At 42.4% G+C, this 18,897-nt stretch overlaps 1 protein-coding gene across 2 annotated transcripts in view; it reads left to right on the top strand.

Moving 5' to 3' along the window:
- The window catches only part of IGF1 (insulin like growth factor 1), a 57,904-nt gene extending 50,473 nt beyond the window's left edge, over positions 1-7,431 (top strand). For both annotated transcript variants that reach the window (XM_069955531.1, XM_069955540.1), the window contains exons 3-4: positions 443-624; positions 2,854-7,431. In XM_069955531.1, coding sequence (XP_069811632.1) covers positions 443-624; positions 2,854-2,913 — 242 coding nt within the window. In that variant the 3' untranslated portion in view covers positions 2,914-7,431. The remainder of the gene's footprint in view (positions 1-442; positions 625-2,853) is intronic.
- Positions 7,432-18,897: the final 11,466 nt, after the last annotated feature.

Below are 18,897 nucleotides of genomic sequence, written 5' to 3'. Positions count from 1 at the left end.
GAAGAATTTTAGAAGAAAAGTATGTGTCTTCACTTTATCTTTCAACTGAATGATCATAATTTATCAATAGAGGGATACAGCCCGCTGGGCAGCATCTTGCTGGATGGTAGTGTTGAGGATAGAGTCCCAATGTTAAAGATAGAGCCCTTGAGAGGTTTCTGAAGGAAAGTGACAAGAAGTGTAAAACTGGTGTAAAGTAACACAGTCCTCAGAAAGACTCCTGTAAAGACAACAAGGACCTGACATACATAAATTCTTTGCAGTATTAATAAGACATGGCTGCAGCTCAGCTCCATTGAACTGTGACACTGGTTTATGAAAAATAAATCAGCATGTTTTTTACCCTTGGACAACTCCTTTAGTGCTTAACCTTGTATTGTATTTCATTAATTTAGCTACTATTGGCATGTCTTGTATAATTCTACATTTATTTTTGCCTTAGGTAAACCAGTAGGGTATGGATACAGCAGTCGAAGATCACATCACAGAGGGATAGTGGATGAGTGCTGCTTCCAAAGCTGTGATCTAAGAAGGTTAGAGATGTACTGTGCACCTGCTAAGCCAGTGAAGTCAGCAAGATCTGTACGTGCCCAACGCCACACTGATATGCCAAAAGCCCAGAAGGTAATCCAGCATTATAAGAAGACTTTTAGATGCTGTGGGCTATAATAGAAGAAACACATAGTACTGTTAAGAAAAATTATTTACTTATTGAGGAATAATTCTGATTGATTAGGGAGATTCAATATTGTTATGCATCAGGCTTTACTTATCATTGCGCTAATTAATTTTCACTTTTCATTTTGCAACAATAACTATTCAAATATATTTATTTAAATTTAAATATATGTATATTCAATATACAGTCTAGACTCTAGGCAAATCTATCAAAACAGGGCTGGCACCAGCACCCGGCTTACTCGGGAAGTGACGGGGTCCACATCACGTCTAAGGGTCCATGAGTGGTGGATTATAATGTGGGCAGTTCACAGCTACACTGGGGGCTATATACTGACAGGGAGACTACACTGGGGGCCATTAACTTAAGGGGGACTACACTGTATACCATCTGCTAAAGGGGGACTAAACTAGGGGCCACATACTGATGGGGGACTACACTATGGGGCCATATACAGACAGTGGGACTACACTGGGGGGCCATATACTAATGGGGGGACTACACTATGGGGCCACATGCTGACAGTGGGACTACACTGGGGACAATACACTGACAGAGGGACTACACTGGGGGGCCATATACTCATGGGGGGACTACACTATGGGGCCACTAAATGACAGTGGGACTACACTGAAAGCAATATACTGACAGAGGGACTACACTGGGGAGCAATATACTAAGTGGGGGCCATCTCCTAAAAGGGGCTACACTGGGGGCAAATCTATAGATAGGGGAAGCTATAGGGAAGCTATACTGGGGGGCATATAATGACTGGGGGGCATCTACTAAAGAGAATCCACACAGGGGGGCCATGGATTAAGGGGGACTACACAGGGGAGCATCTACTAAAGGGGAACACTGATATTTGTACAGTAGATGTTGATTTTACTGTCACCGCATAATTTGCTTCACAAAGGGGTAAGCTGAGACCCTGTTGCCCAAGGGCCCACAAAAACTTCGACCTGACCCTGTATCAGGACTAGGCTTGATTGAACAGCAGAAAAAGCTAGGTTCGATCGAACTCAAGCCTAGCTGGACCTTCTGCATTTTATTGCTGATGCCTTCCCGGTCCGTGGGGAAGGAGGAGACAGCCCGGGAACCGCCTGGAATTTCCTAGGCTGAATCCCGGAATTCCAGGCGGTCCCCGGGATGTCTCCTCCTTCCCCACGGATCGGGAAGGCTTCAGCAATCAAATGCGGAAGGTCCAGCTAGGTTCGAGTTTGATCAAACCTAGCTTTTTCCGCTGTTCGATCAAGCCTAACCAGGACATAGCTGCAGTTGGTGTGACTAATACAGCTAGTGTAGTCATCCAGGCTCAGCAATCCGGGCAACATCAGTACTCAATACACAACTCTTCAAAGGACATGTGTGAAAGGTCACTATACAATGGTCAAACTACTTTGGTGATGATGCTGTGATGTTTCCATCGGAGCAACTTTAACACAACATTCTAAGCAATCTGCTGTCACTGAACTAAAAATGTCAGTCCATCTGCATGTCTTTATGTGGAACTAGATTGAAGAAAAAAAAATCAGTGGTGACTGAAGATGAAACCAATGTGACCTTCTCATGCATAAAACAAGGACATAAAAAGATATTTGACTCAGTTTAACCCTTAAAGGGCATTGTCACACATATATATATATATATATATATATATATATATATATATATGCATCCATGTACCTCATGTTTCCAGGGCTGGTCTGATTTAATTGCACTATGGATGCTGTTGATTTTTCATTTGCCTACATCTGAGATTGTGGGCTAATCAGTGTGCATCCATCTTTCTCCATTGTCGATTAAGTTGGACCTGGTTCCCTGACGCTGCTGGACCTCCCTTCATCTGTTATGTCCTAGAGACATGTCAAAAGTTTAGATCTGTTGGAGTCTGGGTATTCACCCCTACGATCATTGTGAAGGCACTTGTCTAGGCACTTTAGTCCCCGGCTTGCTGCTCTCTTCATCTTGCTGCAGGAGATAATCTCCACTGTAATCGTATTAAGACCTTCTCCCACTGTGAGATCGTCAAAACCACAACCGCTCCAAACTTTTGACGTCTCTAGAAGTTGACATGGACATTTTATAGTAGAATTAGTTTTGAAATGTTATCATGGTTTTAGCATATTATTTGTGGTGCATTTTAGTAATACCAAATCTTTGTATACTAACAGGAAGTACATCAGAAGAATGCAAGTAGAGGGAACACAGGGAGTCGGAGCTTCAGGATATAATGCTGTTGCCACTCAAATCTTGAAGAATGAATGTGCCATCTGCAGGATACATCACTGAAATGGAGCAAAATGAGATAAAACAGGGAAAGACCTTACATCTCTCAATCAATGGGCATTCTTCCTCTGTACAATGCAATTACACATTCCAATATTATATATTCCAAACAGAATCATTTCATCTCACCTAGCTGATCTAATGCTGTGTAATCTTTCACCTGTTTTATATGTCCTGCACAAACATTTCTTTTAATAGCCTGTGTCCCCTAGAGGTCCAAAAATAAATGGCCTCTTGATGGCTCCAATTGCACTATACTTAACCAATGTTCGATGGGTGCTGGAGGAATGACCCAGACATGTCTAAGAGAGTTCTTTCTCATATTTGCACTTCTCTTCATGGGTGGTTTACCATCCAGCGTCCAATAACATTGTTTGCCTGCCCTTCTGTATTTGCACAATTTAACTTTTCAGTAGCCGAAAAAATGTTTTTATTCCTCTCCCTATGTTCATGAATCCTATCATCCCAACATATGTTGGTTGTGAGTCTGGTTTTCACATTTCACCATGGCTCAATTCATTCACCTTTTTGTTGAATATGTTATGATGCAACAGTTAAACACATGCCTAGGCTCATAAAAATCACAGCTGTCTCTAGGTAATAAGCTAGTTAATTGTCCAACAATATACATTTGTGCTCAGTCCATTCAATATCTGTATATCACTAATGAACATATATCATTTGGTATGTAGAGCTGTAAAATAGTACAATGGTGCTACCGTATGTTGTAGTGAGTGTTGTGTAACGATCTGGCCATAAATGTTAACTGGTAAAAGCAAACCCATCTCTTAAGGACAAACCGGGGCCTTACTGTAAGTGTAACTGCAATTTTACCTTCTACTTGGACTGAACTTGAAAGAAAGAAATGTGAAAATATATATTGGTTATTTATCATGGTGGGTCAAGCTAGTAGATTAGATAATCTTTTATACCTGAATATAATAATTATTCAGTAAATATCAACATGTGGCCCACTATCCGTTGTCTTTTTTCCTACTTCATAAAAAAGACAGTCCTTTCCAGGTAGGGGACATCCAGACAGGGCTGGCTCCAGGTTTTTGCAGGCCCTCGGGTGACAGAGCCTTAGCGGGCCCCTCATCCATCCACTATGCATCCATCATCCACACACTATGCACACTTGAGACAACACTAACATTCACAATCCCATTATTGACACAGACACTGACTGACTGACACACTCAGATACTGACACGCAGCACTTACAGCTCTTCTCCCTGTTCCTCTCTGTCGGGCTGCTCTCCACACTGTGGGACCTTTGATACATGTGATCATGTCCTTCACCCTTTTCTATCTCTGTGCAGGTCCTGCTCCGTCTCCTGTGTCTTCTGATGTTTAGCCCCTCAGCCTGAACTACGAGAGTGGACTAAACATTAGAACACCAGGCCCCTCTCCCTCTCTGGGCCCCTAGAGGTGTTGTGGGCCCTGGCACTTGCCTGGGGAAGCCCTGTGCTGACTCCAGCCCTGCATCCAGATACTCAGCCGTTACCAACAGGGGAGCTGTAGCCACTTCCTAAAAAATGCAGTATTACATGCTGGCTAATCAAAGGAAGATCTCTGATTAGTAAAAGAGGGTCCTAAGTAGAGTAGCCCCTCTGTAAGGCATATGTGCCCCATTTCCTTCTATTAGTTTAACCCAAACACTTCCCAAGGCAATTTCCACACTAAATTGTTAGCTTCTCTGTTCACAAAAATGAATGTAGCAAATAATATTCCTTTGTGCTGATACATTACAAAGACTTTCATATTTTCAGCCCCTCGCAGACAAGGAATTTGGACAGCTTGATTATAGGGCCGTGCTACTTTCCAAACCACACAATCTATAGGAACATTTTCCCAGCAGTTACAGAATATGCTTGTCTTGTCTTAACCCCCTTTCCTTGCACACACTGAAAGGCAATATTTCAGTATCCAAAATGAGAAAGTGTTAATAGCCACTAATTCATACCAAATGTAAAGAGTTCTCCTCCAAGAGGGTCCTGTCATAATAATTCAATGATTGCTTCAGTCATCTCCCAGTGAAGAATCTGTATACCATTTAACAGTTTGGTTGTGTTTAATTTGTACAGCAGATGTCAAAAAGGACAAATCCCTTGAGTCAATTTACGTCAATTCATTGAATCATGACCCTTATTCCATATGTGACTTGAAGAGGAGGTTCATTTAATTTATGGGAAAGGAAAAACCTGCTTTGCTTACATATATAAAACTATTTTTAAAGTTAATCATTCTACCATAAATGAAAAGCTTATAATTTAGATCCTGGCAAGCAATATATCAGACAGTTCACTGTCAAACAGTAACTGTTGACCCAATAATAGAAATTACAAAATGGAATCTAAAAAACTATATATATATATGTCCATAGATAGATGCCTATGCTTCTCAGTAATAGGTAGTGGAGTAGAATAGAATATTCCCTTTCTGTTCCTAGGTAGGTGACAGGTTCAGAGCAGGTTCAAGTCTTTCCAGTCAACATAAGAATCATGGATGCTACTGGGATAACACTGTATACAGCAGCAAATGCCACACAAAAATACATACTAAACAAAAGGAAGAGTAAATTTCCTCAGTGGCGATACACAGAATTGAACCTATAAATGTGCAACAGGGTCTCCCACCAACTATGTACTGTTTATTATACTGGTGTCTGATGTGGCAGAGGGTTAGGGCTCCCTCTGGTATCAGAGCCTAAGTGTGAATGTTTGCCTCTGAATCCCTTTCAGCCTGTAAATCATGGAATTTCATGCGGAATTCGCGAGGAAATAGTTTCATCTGGAATCACCTCCGACGGAATTCTGCGCGAATTCATTTTTATTTGATCAATATCATTTACATTTTCCAACTCTACGCTAAATTTACGCAAGTATTCTGCGTTCATACTGCGCTGATAAATTTCAGAGCAGAAACTCACTGCTCAATTCATTTAAATGGGATTCCGCCAGCGGAATCCGCCAGAAGAGTTGACATGTCAATTCTATTGGTGGAAAACAGATCCGCCACATAGAGAATTCAGCGCGAAAATTCCACCGTGTGAACTGCAGAGCGCAAATTCCATTGAACCCAACTGAATTCGTCTCTGCACTATATTTTCAGGCGCAATTTTCAGTGAGGAATCAGAGCTGAAATTTAGCGCTGATTACTCTGTGTGAACTGGCTTTATACAGAAACGTTTCTAATCTATTTCTATTTTCTGACTTTTTTAATTTTATTTTTGTATATTATTATAGTAGCAGCCATATTGTCTTATCATTATGCACAACATTTAGAGATATGGACATAGGAAGCACTAGACTGGACGGTACACTGCTGAATTTTATAGGAGAGTTTTCTAGGAATGCTCTGTGACCTATACATATCATTGTGCAAGAAGAAGGAAAATGATTACCTATTATGAATGTCCAAATTCTGGGTTATCTATAAACGAATATAACTTTCTATAATCCTGACTGTGATGAAAATGATGAGACTGCTGAAACAAATTCTCTACAAAACATAAAGCGTCAGCTTATTGTTTGGCTTAGTGGCCAGAATAAAAAAAAACTGCAAGATTTCAGGATTTTCTAACCTATAGAAAATAAAACTGACAGTTAGAAAAAGCATCACCAAAAAGTGTTAAAAAAATATGTTTAATATGAAACCCTGATTGAAAAACAATAGGTCATTTTCTGCTAAGACATTGCTTTAAAGGCGCAGAATGTGTTTTTTATAGCTTTGGTAGGAAAAAAATATAAAGAAATGACCTGTTACTGAATGTTACCTCCATATGCTTAAGCCCTGAACTGTTTAGTATTTTTGGTGTAAAATAGTGTTAGTAAGCAGTGGCTTTGGAAAAAGTGAAGAAAGACACAAAGTTATCGTCATTTATCAGTTGTAAATTATTTAAAGTTTGGAATTAAAGCAATATCTAAATTATTAAGCCTCCAACTAATAAAATAAATAAAAAAGAAGAAGAACATAGTAAGGATTTATCTATGAAGCAATACTACTACTGCAGTAGATTGTTAAGTAGAACATGTTTATGGTATGTAAGGATCTGTGCCTTTTTTACATATCTGGATATCATTAGAGTTATCACCTATATATAGACAGCAAAAGATGAACCCACCTGTCACCCACATACATAAGTCATGGTTTAACTGGTTAATTGATATTCTACATTCTTGGAAACATCAGCCCATTGTATGGCAGGTCCTGCTCATACAAGTCACCTGCAGTGAACCAGTGAGGGAGATCTCTGTTAATACAGTTGGGTATGCTAGATAGCAGGATCACATATGGCACCCCTATGCATTTCATTGCATATTATACACACTGATATGTAGCATATTTGCTTTTACCAGTTACTTATTTGGCCAGGAGTGGTAAAGTGGTGCTATTGTTTTTTTTTAAATGAAGTACTTGACTAAAATATAAAAATAAAGCATATAAAATATATATTTTTAAACAAAGGAACAATCCTTGTGTAAATAAAACTTATTGAATTGTTTTTTTATGTCTATATATCTTGAATTTTGTGCCATCTGAAATTTTAATATTGTCATCTTAATGTGTCAGCTGGAGCCAAAGTTTTACATGGTTCCCAATGTTTCAGATTTAATGGACTTTAATGTCTAATTATGAGACCAAAAGCTGTGCAAACAGACATTTTGCCTTTGTTGGTAATGTTTTATTTTTTTATATAGTGCTGACCAAGCTTCCTGCACTTTATAAGGTATATTTGGATTATTATGTAATTTTGTGGCAAACTGGTAAAGTGAAAAATACAGAAATCAGTCTTCTGTCAGTTGTTTTGTATAACCCCATGAATGCCTGGACAGACCACTAGACTAAGGTTTACTGCATTTTAGGTTGCATAATACACATTGGGAGTGATCCTATAATAATTGCTATGGCTGGATTAAATTAGATTCCAAAAAACTGTTGACTGTTTTAAACCTTGATGTCAATAAAGGGGTTTATCGTCTTTATATTATTGATCATCAGAAGCTGCAAAAATTCATACAAATAGTATTAACCTTATAGAAGATCAAAGCTCAGCTTATCTTGTAAAAATGTCTTCAGTTCAGTTACAACATATGAGCTGAGTCAGACATAATCACTTTCTCTGTTATATTATGATGCGAAAATGCAGAAAGCGGGCGGCCCGGGAACTGGCAGCTGCAGTTGAGCGGGACGGGCTCCAGCACCAGAACCATAGCAATTTATGTGATTATCCCGGACAACCTCTTTAAATACCTGTAAGTTGCAAGATTTCGTAGACTAGTTGCAAGAATTCCTAGACTAGCATTCCTAGACTGGATCGGATTAATAACGGGTGAATTTGAAAGCCATAGCGACACTTTGATGCCTTTTTAAACCATTTTTGCATTGTGGCAGGACACATTATCATGCTGAAAGAAGCTACTGCCTTAAAGGGGTTATCCAGCGCTACAAAAACATGGCCCCCTACTGTTGTCTCCACATGTGGTGGGGTTTGGAACTCAGTTCCATTGAAGTAAATGGAGCTTAATTGCAAACCACACCTGAACTGAAGACAACAGCAGGGGTAAAAGTGGCCATGTTTTTGTAGCACTGGATAACCCCTTTAAGGGAGTGTAGTTTGTTTGCAGTATTCATACCACATTGTTGCCATTCAGCTGGTTATGTTCCCACTAAGTAAAAATTTAAGGGAAGGCAACCGTCTTCTAACATTCCGACAATATTTTTACTTAGTGGGAACATAGCCATAAACTGTTGATAAAGTATGCACCCTGATTGCTTAAAATGCACACGGCATAGCCAAACATAAAACCACATAGTAAAAAGAATAGCTTGTATGTCACATCATCATCAGTGCATGTGTAGCAACAACAGCAAGGCATTGGATGCCATCTTACAGACTGGAAAAGCAATGCAAACCAACTTAGGGTCCTGTTAGACAAAGGTATTTTTTGACGATTAGGGTATGTTCACACTGAGTAAATGTGGCAGAATTCCGCGGCGGAACTCTCTGATTTGGAATCCCTCCTGCCTCAGTGTGCCAAAGCCTGTCTATGAGAGGGCTCGCGTCTCAATTACACGGTACCATGATCATTACTTGTGATCATTCTTGTGGTCCTCCTGTGCTCGCTGAACCTTTCGAAACATCAAATTATTAAACCAAATGATCTGCGAACGATCAACAATGATTTTAGGTCCAGGTCTTAACAAGCAAGCAACAATTTCTCATTAGTCATTTATTTATTGCCTGCAGTTACACAAAACGATTATCGTTTAAATCTAAACTATATAACGATTTTTCGAACATTAACCGCCCTGTGTAATAGGGCCCTTACTGTGCAAAACATAAATGAATGAGATAAATGGCAATGTGCATGTGTACATGTTGCGATCTCCCTGGGCATAAGCATGATGAAATAATATTAGTGGCTGCCTCTCTAGACAGTAAATACATGTATAACAGCAGTTACTTTACAGGATGAACATTGAAAGATGCAATCTAAACCTAGTAAAAAAAAAATAACCGTAACCCTTTAAAGACTGGACTAATTTCAATTTTTGCATTTTCGTTTTTCCTCCTTGTGCTTAAAAGGCCATAGCAGTTACATTTTTTTAACCTAGAAACCCACATGAGCCCTTATTTTTTGCGCCACTAATTTTAATTTGCAATGACAGGCTGTAGTTTTTCATAAAGTACACTGCAAAACCAGAAAGAAAATAAATGTGTGGTGAAATTGAAAAGAAAAACAAAAAACATTTATTAATATGGGGGGTATTTGTTTTTACGTTGTTCGTCCTGGGGTAAAACTGAATTGCTATATATGTTCCTCAAGTCTTTTCGATTATGATATGTAACATGTATGGCTTGTATGGCATGTATGATGGCTTGTAAAAAATTCAAACCATTTTTAACAAATATATGTCCCTAAAAATCGCTCCATTCCCAGGCTTATAGCGCTTTTATCCTTTGGTCTATGGGGCTGTGTGAGGGGTAATTTTTTTGCACCATGATGTGTTCTTTTGGTGGGGCTTTTTGGGTCTGGTCCTGTGACATTGGGGTTGCAGGGCCGTTCCATGGCCTCCCTTCCCTGTATGTGCACGCTTTGCGGGGTTGGCGGTCGCTGACCGACACGGTGTGGAGTTAGCGTAGGGACCCTTGTGGACCAGAGGACCTGCGCGGTGGTACACAGGGCAATATGGCTTGATCAATTCATATACAGACACTCTGGTGTTGATTTTTAATATAGGCCTAGCGGCATAAGTATCAGCCATAGGTGGGATGTGCAGCGGTTCCATTCTCTCCAGTTCGTATGTGTTCTTTCTATTGGTTTCTTGATTGCGCATATGCAACTTTTTGATTGCTTTTTATTACAATTTTTCTGGATTTAATGTGACCAAAAATCATCAATTTTGCACTTTGGCAGGTCTTTACGCTTACGCCGTTTACCCTGTGTGATCAAGAATGTGATCATTTAATAGTTCAGGCGATTACGCACGCAGTGATACCAAATATGTATGTTTGTTTATTCAGACTTTTATTTGGCTTCAAATCTCTGGCAGATAATCTGTCGTCAGATCTCTTGGTGTAATAGGGCCTTAACTTTTAGTCCCCCTGGGGGACTTTTATTATTACTGCAGTGATCTCTCATAGAGATCACTGCATTGTACTTAAAATACACTGATCAATGAGATCAGTGTTAGATTGCTTAGGGCTGCTGCAGCCAGAAGCAATCTATTGCCGAGCCAGGATCAGCGTCATACAGACGCTGAGACCTGGCTTGGGTAGGAAGATGGGATCGCCCCTCCGCGATCACATCGCAGGGGGCCGGTCTCCCCCACTAGACACAAGGCATGGGGCTGTAACGTTAGATGGAGCTGTCAGCTTTGACAGCTGCATCTAACTAGCTAATTAGCCTGCCGCGGCGATCGGCCACGGCGGCTAATGCGTGCGGTCCCTGGCCGTACAAAACAGCCGGGTGCCGCGTGCTGCAGAGAGGGACGACACCGGAGCCCTCTTTGCATCTCCTTAACCCCTAGACGACCCTGGACGTAGGGTTATGTCATGGAAGTCTGTCCCCAGACGACCCATGACGTAACCCTACGTCCTGGGTGTTTTTCCCTCTATGAAGCACGCTCCGGAGCGGAGCGCGCTTCATAGCAGGTGGGGGCCGGCTGCAATCAGCAGCCGGGACCTCACCGGTAATGACACGCTGCAGCGATCGCACTGCCGCGTGTCATTAACCCCTTAAACGCCGCGACGGTCGCGGCGTTCAAGTGTAAGTGACAGGGGGAGTCCCCTGTCACTTACCGATCGGGACCCCCGCAGTGTGACTGCGGGGGTCCCGATCGTTGAAACGGACTGCCGGAGGTCTCTCACCTGCCTCCGTGCGGTCCGATCGGCGATCTGCTACACTGAGCCTGCACAGGCAGGCTCAATGAGCAGATCGCCGATAACACTGATCAATACTATGCCTATGGCATAGCATTCATCAGTGTAGAAATCTAAGTATTGTATGTACAAGTCCCCCAAAGGGACTTCAAAAGTGTAAAAAAAAAAAGTTCAAAACACTAACACACTACCCCAAAACCCCTCCCCCAATAAAAGTCTAAATCACCCCCCTTTCCCATTATATAAATAAAACATATAAAAATGAATAAATAGATAAACATATAATATACCGTAGCGTGCGTAATTGTCCGATCTATTAAAATATAAGAAGCGTCATTGTGACCGGTAAATGGCGTACACGAAAAGAGGGGAAAAAGTGCGCAGATTACCGATTTTATGTTACATTATATATTTAAAAAAATCAATAAAAAGTGATCAAAACGTCCGATCTTCACAAATATGGTATTAATAAAAACTAGAGATCATGGCGGAAAAAATGACACCCCATACAGCCCCGTAGGTGAAAAAATAAAACCGTTATAAGCGTCACAATAGGCCCATTTTATTAATATTTAATTGCCAAAAAAAAGGATTTCATAAAAAAAATATATATATAACATTAGAGAATCTGTGTAACCTGCATATGGTTGTGTTCAGACTGACCTATAGAATAATAGTATCATGTCGCTGTTACCATATAGTGCATAACGTAGACACAGGAACCCCCCAAACGTTACCATATTGCATTCTTTCTTACGATTTCACCTATTTATATCTTCATAAATAATATATTTGGAATTCCATCATACATGTTATGGTAAAATGAATGACGCCATTACAAAGTACAACTATTCCTGTAACAAATAAGCCCTTACATGGCCTGTAGATAGAAAACTGAGAGTGCTAGAGCTCTTAGAAGGAGAGGAGGGAAAAACGAAAGCACTAAGATCAAAATTTGCGCGGTCCACTGGGTCATTTTGGGCCTGGTCCTCAAAGGGTTAATGGCGGTGTGACGGGTATACCCGTCATGCGTCGTTAAGGGGTTAAACAAATAGTAAAGCACTGTCTGGTCTGACCCCTTTGCCTTAAAGGAAACCTGTCACCCCCCGTGCCAGGGTGACAGGCTCCCGACCCCCGTTAGATCCCCCTATACTTACCTCATTGCACCGGGTCCCGCTTCTTGAGCCGGTCGGAGGAGGGTCCCGCTCGCGCTCACAGGAGAGTTCGATGCCCATAGAGAATGACGGAGGATCGGACTCCCCATTCATTCTCTATAAGCATCTGACTCTCCTGTGAGCGCGCGCGTCGGGCTTCGGGCGCTGAAATCTCAGTCACCCGACCAGCTCAAGAAGCAGGACCCGGCGCGATGAGGTATGTATAGGGAGATCTAACGGGGGGTCGGGAGCCTTTCACCCTGGCACGGGGGGTGACAGGTCCTCTTTAAAGCTAGCATTTATGAGCAATTTTTGCTATAATAGCTCTTCTCTAGGATCACACCAGATGGACTAGTAGGGACATAACTAGAAATGGCTGGGCCCAATAACAAACTTTTTCTTTGAGTGAATCCCAGGGGGCCAAACAAACATTTATTGCTCCTCACTCATGCAACATCATAATACTCCACAGCTATATTGCCCCATCTGTGCTCTCATACAATAGTTAGTCCCATCTGTATCCATATAGTAGTTAGACCTTTTTGTGCCCCCCCATATAGTAGTTAGGCTGCGCAGGTAGCCCCCCAGTAAGTAGTATATCCTATGTGGGCACCGCCCTGGTAGCCTCTTCTCCTTTTAGTCATGTCCCTCGTAGTTAGCTCCCTGGTAGTTATCCACGCTCCATATAGGTATCTTCCCTGGTAGTTATGCCCTGTCACTCCTATGTAACTATCTCCCCTGGTAGTTAGCCCTTCTCCCTCCCATGTAGGCATGTGCCCTGGTAGTTAGCCCCCCTCTTATGTAATCTTCCTGAAAGTTAGCCCTCTACTCCCCCATGTAAGCATCTCCCCTAAAAGTTAGTCCCCCCATGTAGACATCTCCCCTGTTAGCCCCCCTCACATACATGCAGGCATCACCTTTAAACTAACCCCCTCCCCCATGCAGGCATCTCCCTGTAAGATAACCACCTCCCACCATGTAGGTATCCCCCTGAAAGTTACCCCCCCCCCCCCAATGTACATGACCCCCTGTAAATTAATCCCCTCCCCCATGTAGTCAATCCTCTTTTAACCTCCTCATCCCCATGTAGATATCCCCCTGTAATTGAACCCCCTTTACCCCATGTAGGCAATTCCCAGTAAATCCTCTGACCCACATATAGATATCCCCATGTAATTTAACCCCCTGCACCCCATGTAGGAAATTCCTCTGTAAGTTAATTCCTTCCCACCATGAAGGCTTCCTCCTGTAAGGTAGCATACACCCTGCCCCCCAATGCAGGCATCACAGTGAAAAAAGACAAAATTCATCCCCTTCTTTCCATAATTTGAGTGCAAGAGGGACATCACTTGCAAGCTGGAGCAGGCTCTTGTGACCAGAGGCAGAATGCTGCCTGCGCCACAAGAGTGATTGTCAGGACAGGTGGCCAATGGCTTTTTGCTCTGTCAATCAGAGCCAGATCCAGGATATTTCTGAGTCTATTTGCAGCAACTGGGAGGCACACTCAGCTGCCGGGTGCTGCAATGATGTCAGCTCAGGGGGCCCAGGCCATTACAATATCAATACAATACAGTTATCCTGACACAGTTTGAATGGTTTTCCCCCATATAGTAGATAGACCCTGTCTGTGCATCTGTATAGTAATCAAGCCACCTCTCTGCTCCCATAGAGTAGTTAAGTCAACTCTGTACTCCAATAGGGTATTTAGGCCCCCTCTGTTCCTCCATATAGTAGTTAAGCCAACTCTGTGCTCCCATATAATACTTAGGCCCCCTCTGTGCTCCTATATAGTAGTTAGGTCCCCTTTGAGCTCCTCTATGGTAGTTAGACACTCTCTTTGCTTCTATATAGTAGGTAGGCCGTCTCTCAGAGGTCTCTGTGCATCCATTTAGTAGTTAGGTTACCACTGTGCGACCATATAATGGCTAGGTTTCTCTAGGTAGTTGTCCCAACATTAAATAATATCCCCCAAAGTAGGGGAGATAGTCCTCCTTTCTGTAAGTAATTCCTCAGTAAACATTCCCCCCCCCCATACATCTCCTGGAAGTAATCCCCATCTGGTAGCTAGCCACCCCCTAGTAGATAGCATTCCAATGGTTAGACATCAACCCCAACCCCTACCCCAGGCATCACCACTCTGCAATTTAAAAAAAGAAAAATGTTTACCTGGTTGTGACAGTGCTGTCCTCCAGCATCACCTCCTTCTGCTCTGCAAATGTACAAGAGTTGTGAAGTAGGGAGTGGCCTCTTTCGGCTGGAAGTATAATGCCGCTTGCTGCCACAAGAGTGATTGGCAGGGCCAGGATTAAATGGTTACTTGCTCCATCAATCCAAGAGTCAGGTGCTAACCCCAGCATGACGCCTCCTTGAGGCCACCTGAGGCAGACACTTCAAGTTGCCTCATGTCAGAGCAGTGTGCCAGAACCCTAGTTCTTCTGCTGCTGAATGTACTGTTGTGTAGGGCGTTGTGCAGCTATACTTTTCCCCTATTGTTGGTGACCTTCCGGGTTGTGATGGGTCCCTTGGGCACTTATCACAGTGGTCTGGAGTGGAAATGACCCAAGGACAGTGTAGCTTGTGTGTAAGTGCTGGTGCAATGATCACTGAGTCCCAGTAGAATAAACTCTTTCTTTTTACTGATAAATCTTCTGTGATACAGGTGAATAATACTTGACAGATACAGACTTGACTTCATTAGATCTATACTGAGATCTGGTGAGGAAGAGTACAGTAGTGACTTGGTTGTGTGTTGAGAAGAGTAGATAGTGTTCAGAGTAGTGGAGAGGAGTTTGTCCCGGTGTCACCTGCGTTGCGAGAGAGAGTACGTAGGCTCTTAGCTTCTTTATCCGGATCAGTTCCTCTACTTTTAGGATACTGTCCTGCACTTTTAGAGATGTTCACAACGTGGGTTGGAGTGATCTCTAACTTGTCCTCTCTGTAGGTGTTTAGCACTGCATTGTGAGGATAAGTGTTGCTTTAAAGAAAGTCTCTGTGTTCTCCCTAGGGATACACTACAGCTGGTCTGTCCCGGACAGGGAACCTGGCAGAGCCAGGCTCCTGGCTAAGCTCAGCAGGGATGCCTGATCTGTGTGTCTTGCTCCACTGAGAAACAAAAGGGAACTGACTAAGTGTGGGTCCTCCTACAGGGTATATGTAACAGCTCCTGTGAGTGGTGAAGAAGAGAGTGCGAGAAGAAAGGAGGATAGAGATAGGTGGAAAAGAAGAGTAGCTCTTATTGGTGTACAGATCGCAAACAAAACAATAACCCTTACATGACTACAGCTGTGTGACATATATACATGAATATACATAAGACTGAAATCTAGTGGCAAACTTATACAATACTTCATCACCACTTTGCTTTTGAGGCACCAGGCTTTTGCGAGAGGTGTTCTAAGCAGAAACACCCATGGTGGGACACCACAGTTATTAGAATTATTAGAAAAGGGAAAAGGGTACTAAATTGAATTAAGGAGGCACAGTGTATCAAAATGAATTGAGGGTGCATGGTGTGTACAGTATTTTAACTAACTTTAATAGAAGTGAAGTATATTAAAGGGTCCCTTATCATTGCTTTCAGGGTATAGAGGGGAGCTCAGCTAAGTGTACGCACTAATGGAATACACTGAACAATGTTCTATGAATAGTTGCTATGGGCAGGAAAGGACATTCATACTGTAAAGCTGCTTGATAAATTGTCCCCACATTGAGTATTATAAATAATTTCAATGGGTACAATGCACATTATAATTAATATATATTATCATATATTATTATTAGTGAGGGGCGAGTACTAAAATGCTCAGGTGCTCGTTACTCGAGACGAATATTGTATCTCCCGATACTCGATTGCTCGTTTCGAGTAACAAACCCCATTGAAGTCAATGGGAAACTCGAGCATTTTTGCAGGGGACCCAAGTTCGGTAGAGGGAAGGTCGTGTGAAAACCTGCAACCTCAGGAAATGATGGAAACACCACGGACATGAACAGGAAACAGCAGGGGCAGCATGTATGGATGCCTCATCGCACCATTATGCCAAATTCTGGGCAACAGCTGGGGGATACAATATATACACTCTGTGACACCACCTTTACACTGAACAAGCAGTAGTGAACTTAGATATGCCTTGTGTAAGAAATACAGAAATCAGAAAATATACTAGTGGCCCCAATAAAATAGTACTGAGCACTTCTTAGGGGTCTGTATGCAACACCTAATGTCCCCTTTCTGCCAGCAGCCGATCATCACAGTGTGCTGCTTAAATCGTGGTAGCAGCACTGCAAGTCCCAGACAGCAGTCTGTAGTAATACAATTTGAGGCTATGTTCACACTGCGTACGAATCTATATCAGGTCTTACGCTGCCGTACATGTGCGGCTGAAACTACAGGCGTGCGAAAAATCGACATGCGGCCGAATGCGTACGAACCACGAACATACGCCCGCAGTACAGTTATGTTTCCCTAGCTTGTTTCGAAGCGATCTGAAACAGGTCATTTACTTGGAAATCTTCGCCCAGCCCCGTAAACCACACAGAACCTTTTGGATCGAAAAATCAAGTTCAATTTGGCTGAAATAAGTACTTTATACGGGACCGCATGGAAATCCACGGCCGTGAGTTTCAACATTTCCATCCTCAAACAATGGTCTTGTTCATTTTTCACAGCGCCGTAAACGATCCGGCCATAAGCTCATATGTAGTGTGCACTGTGCAGGTGTATATCGTATACTTTCAAGCGAACGCATCAACCTCAAAACTACGTGCGTATATTCACGGTTCGCACTATGGACGGATTCATACGCAGTGTGAACATAGCCTAAAAACGATTTGAATCCCTTACAAGGGCTGTTTGGTTGTTTCGCTAGTATTCCCTGCCTGCTGGAACGCTAATTCCCTCCCTGAAGCTCTCCCTGACCAGCAGCAGCTCTGTCCCTAATCTCTTCCAGCATACGTCTGAAGTGAGCACTACCGGCCGCGATTTTTATACGGCAGGGTCATCTGATCTGGCCAACCAATCACTGCTATCGACATGTATGGGTCCCCCGTGATCGCAGGATGTACCAAAAAGTCTCCTGCATGTTTATTGGCTGAGAAAAAGCACCCAAACTTACAGGAAATGGATGATGAGATTTTCTCGATTATCACGAGATGCTCATCCAAGTAACAAATACCATCGAGTACCCTAATACTCATCACTAATTATTATTCCTTCACAACAGCACAGTGTGTATAATATTTTTTTCAGAGGCAGTTGATGCTTCTGTTGAAGTCAATGGGGTCTTCAGGGTAGCCTGCCCTGCACTATCCCATGGCTCAGAGAACCATGGTACAGTGTTTTCCATGGCCCATTTGCACATAGCCTTAGTGTAGAAAGTATTTTACATATCACACTGCTACATCCATGACACCATGACACCATGACACCAAGTGTTAATTCCCACTCCTGGTTTTACTTATCTGCCCCACTTAAAGAAAACAACATTAGAGCCAGGTCAGCAGTGCCAAATGAAACAGAATATGGGTCATTGTAATGCAGGGAATTGTAATTTCCATGGATACTCAGATTTCTTGGGGCAAATGGACTGTACTTTGATTGGGTCCAGCGTTCTTTGTGACAGATACTCATTTAAATACTTAAGTAAAGGAGAAGTATGGCCATTTTTATTTTTGGGCAACTGACAGGGGCAGGGGAAAACTTACTACAGACAGGTAACTTACATCTCCACGTGCCCGCGCAGCTACATTTGCTCCTGGACCCCCACCATAAGGCATTCCTGGCTGATGGACTGCCCGTTTAGCCAATCAGTGACTGCAGCTGCATCCTGCCCCAGTCACTGATTGGCTGAGCTGGCAGTCAATCAATCTAGTTGTGATGTTATGAAACACCTATATACACTAGGATCAACCTGAGTGTTCTATTAACCACATAAATATTCCCTAATCCACTACGAATCAAATCACACCAATAGGAGAAAAGGGGAAAAAAAAAAACTACATAAAAACCAGATGGTATCTACATCAATTCATCAAATTTATTGTATTAATCACAGAAAAAACACATACAACATTAAAAACAAGACCTGGTGAGGCGGGGGACCAGGTTGCTGGGACAGGTTGTTAAAGCGACAATGCATCCATGTAAATACTATAGTACAGCATATGTAAACATTCCTACAGCATAAGGTGCAAATAAATAAAGTGCAAGTGCTTGCTGCTACGATACGCTGCTCAGAACAGTGCATATACAAGCAAGTAAATCAGGATGCAGGTTACTATTACTGGTATGTACTATCAGTCCCAGTCCACTGGTCACCCACCTCACACTCCAACGCCGTTTCGCACCACTTCGCCAGGGAGTAGTGAGGTGGGGGTCCGGGGGTCTTAAG

Source organism: Dendropsophus ebraccatus, chromosome 1 (assembly GCF_027789765.1).
Source record: "Dendropsophus ebraccatus isolate aDenEbr1 chromosome 1, aDenEbr1.pat, whole genome shotgun sequence".
NCBI lineage: Eukaryota > Metazoa > Chordata > Amphibia > Anura > Hylidae > Dendropsophus > Dendropsophus ebraccatus.
This window is presented reverse-complemented; position numbering and strand designations above follow the sequence as displayed.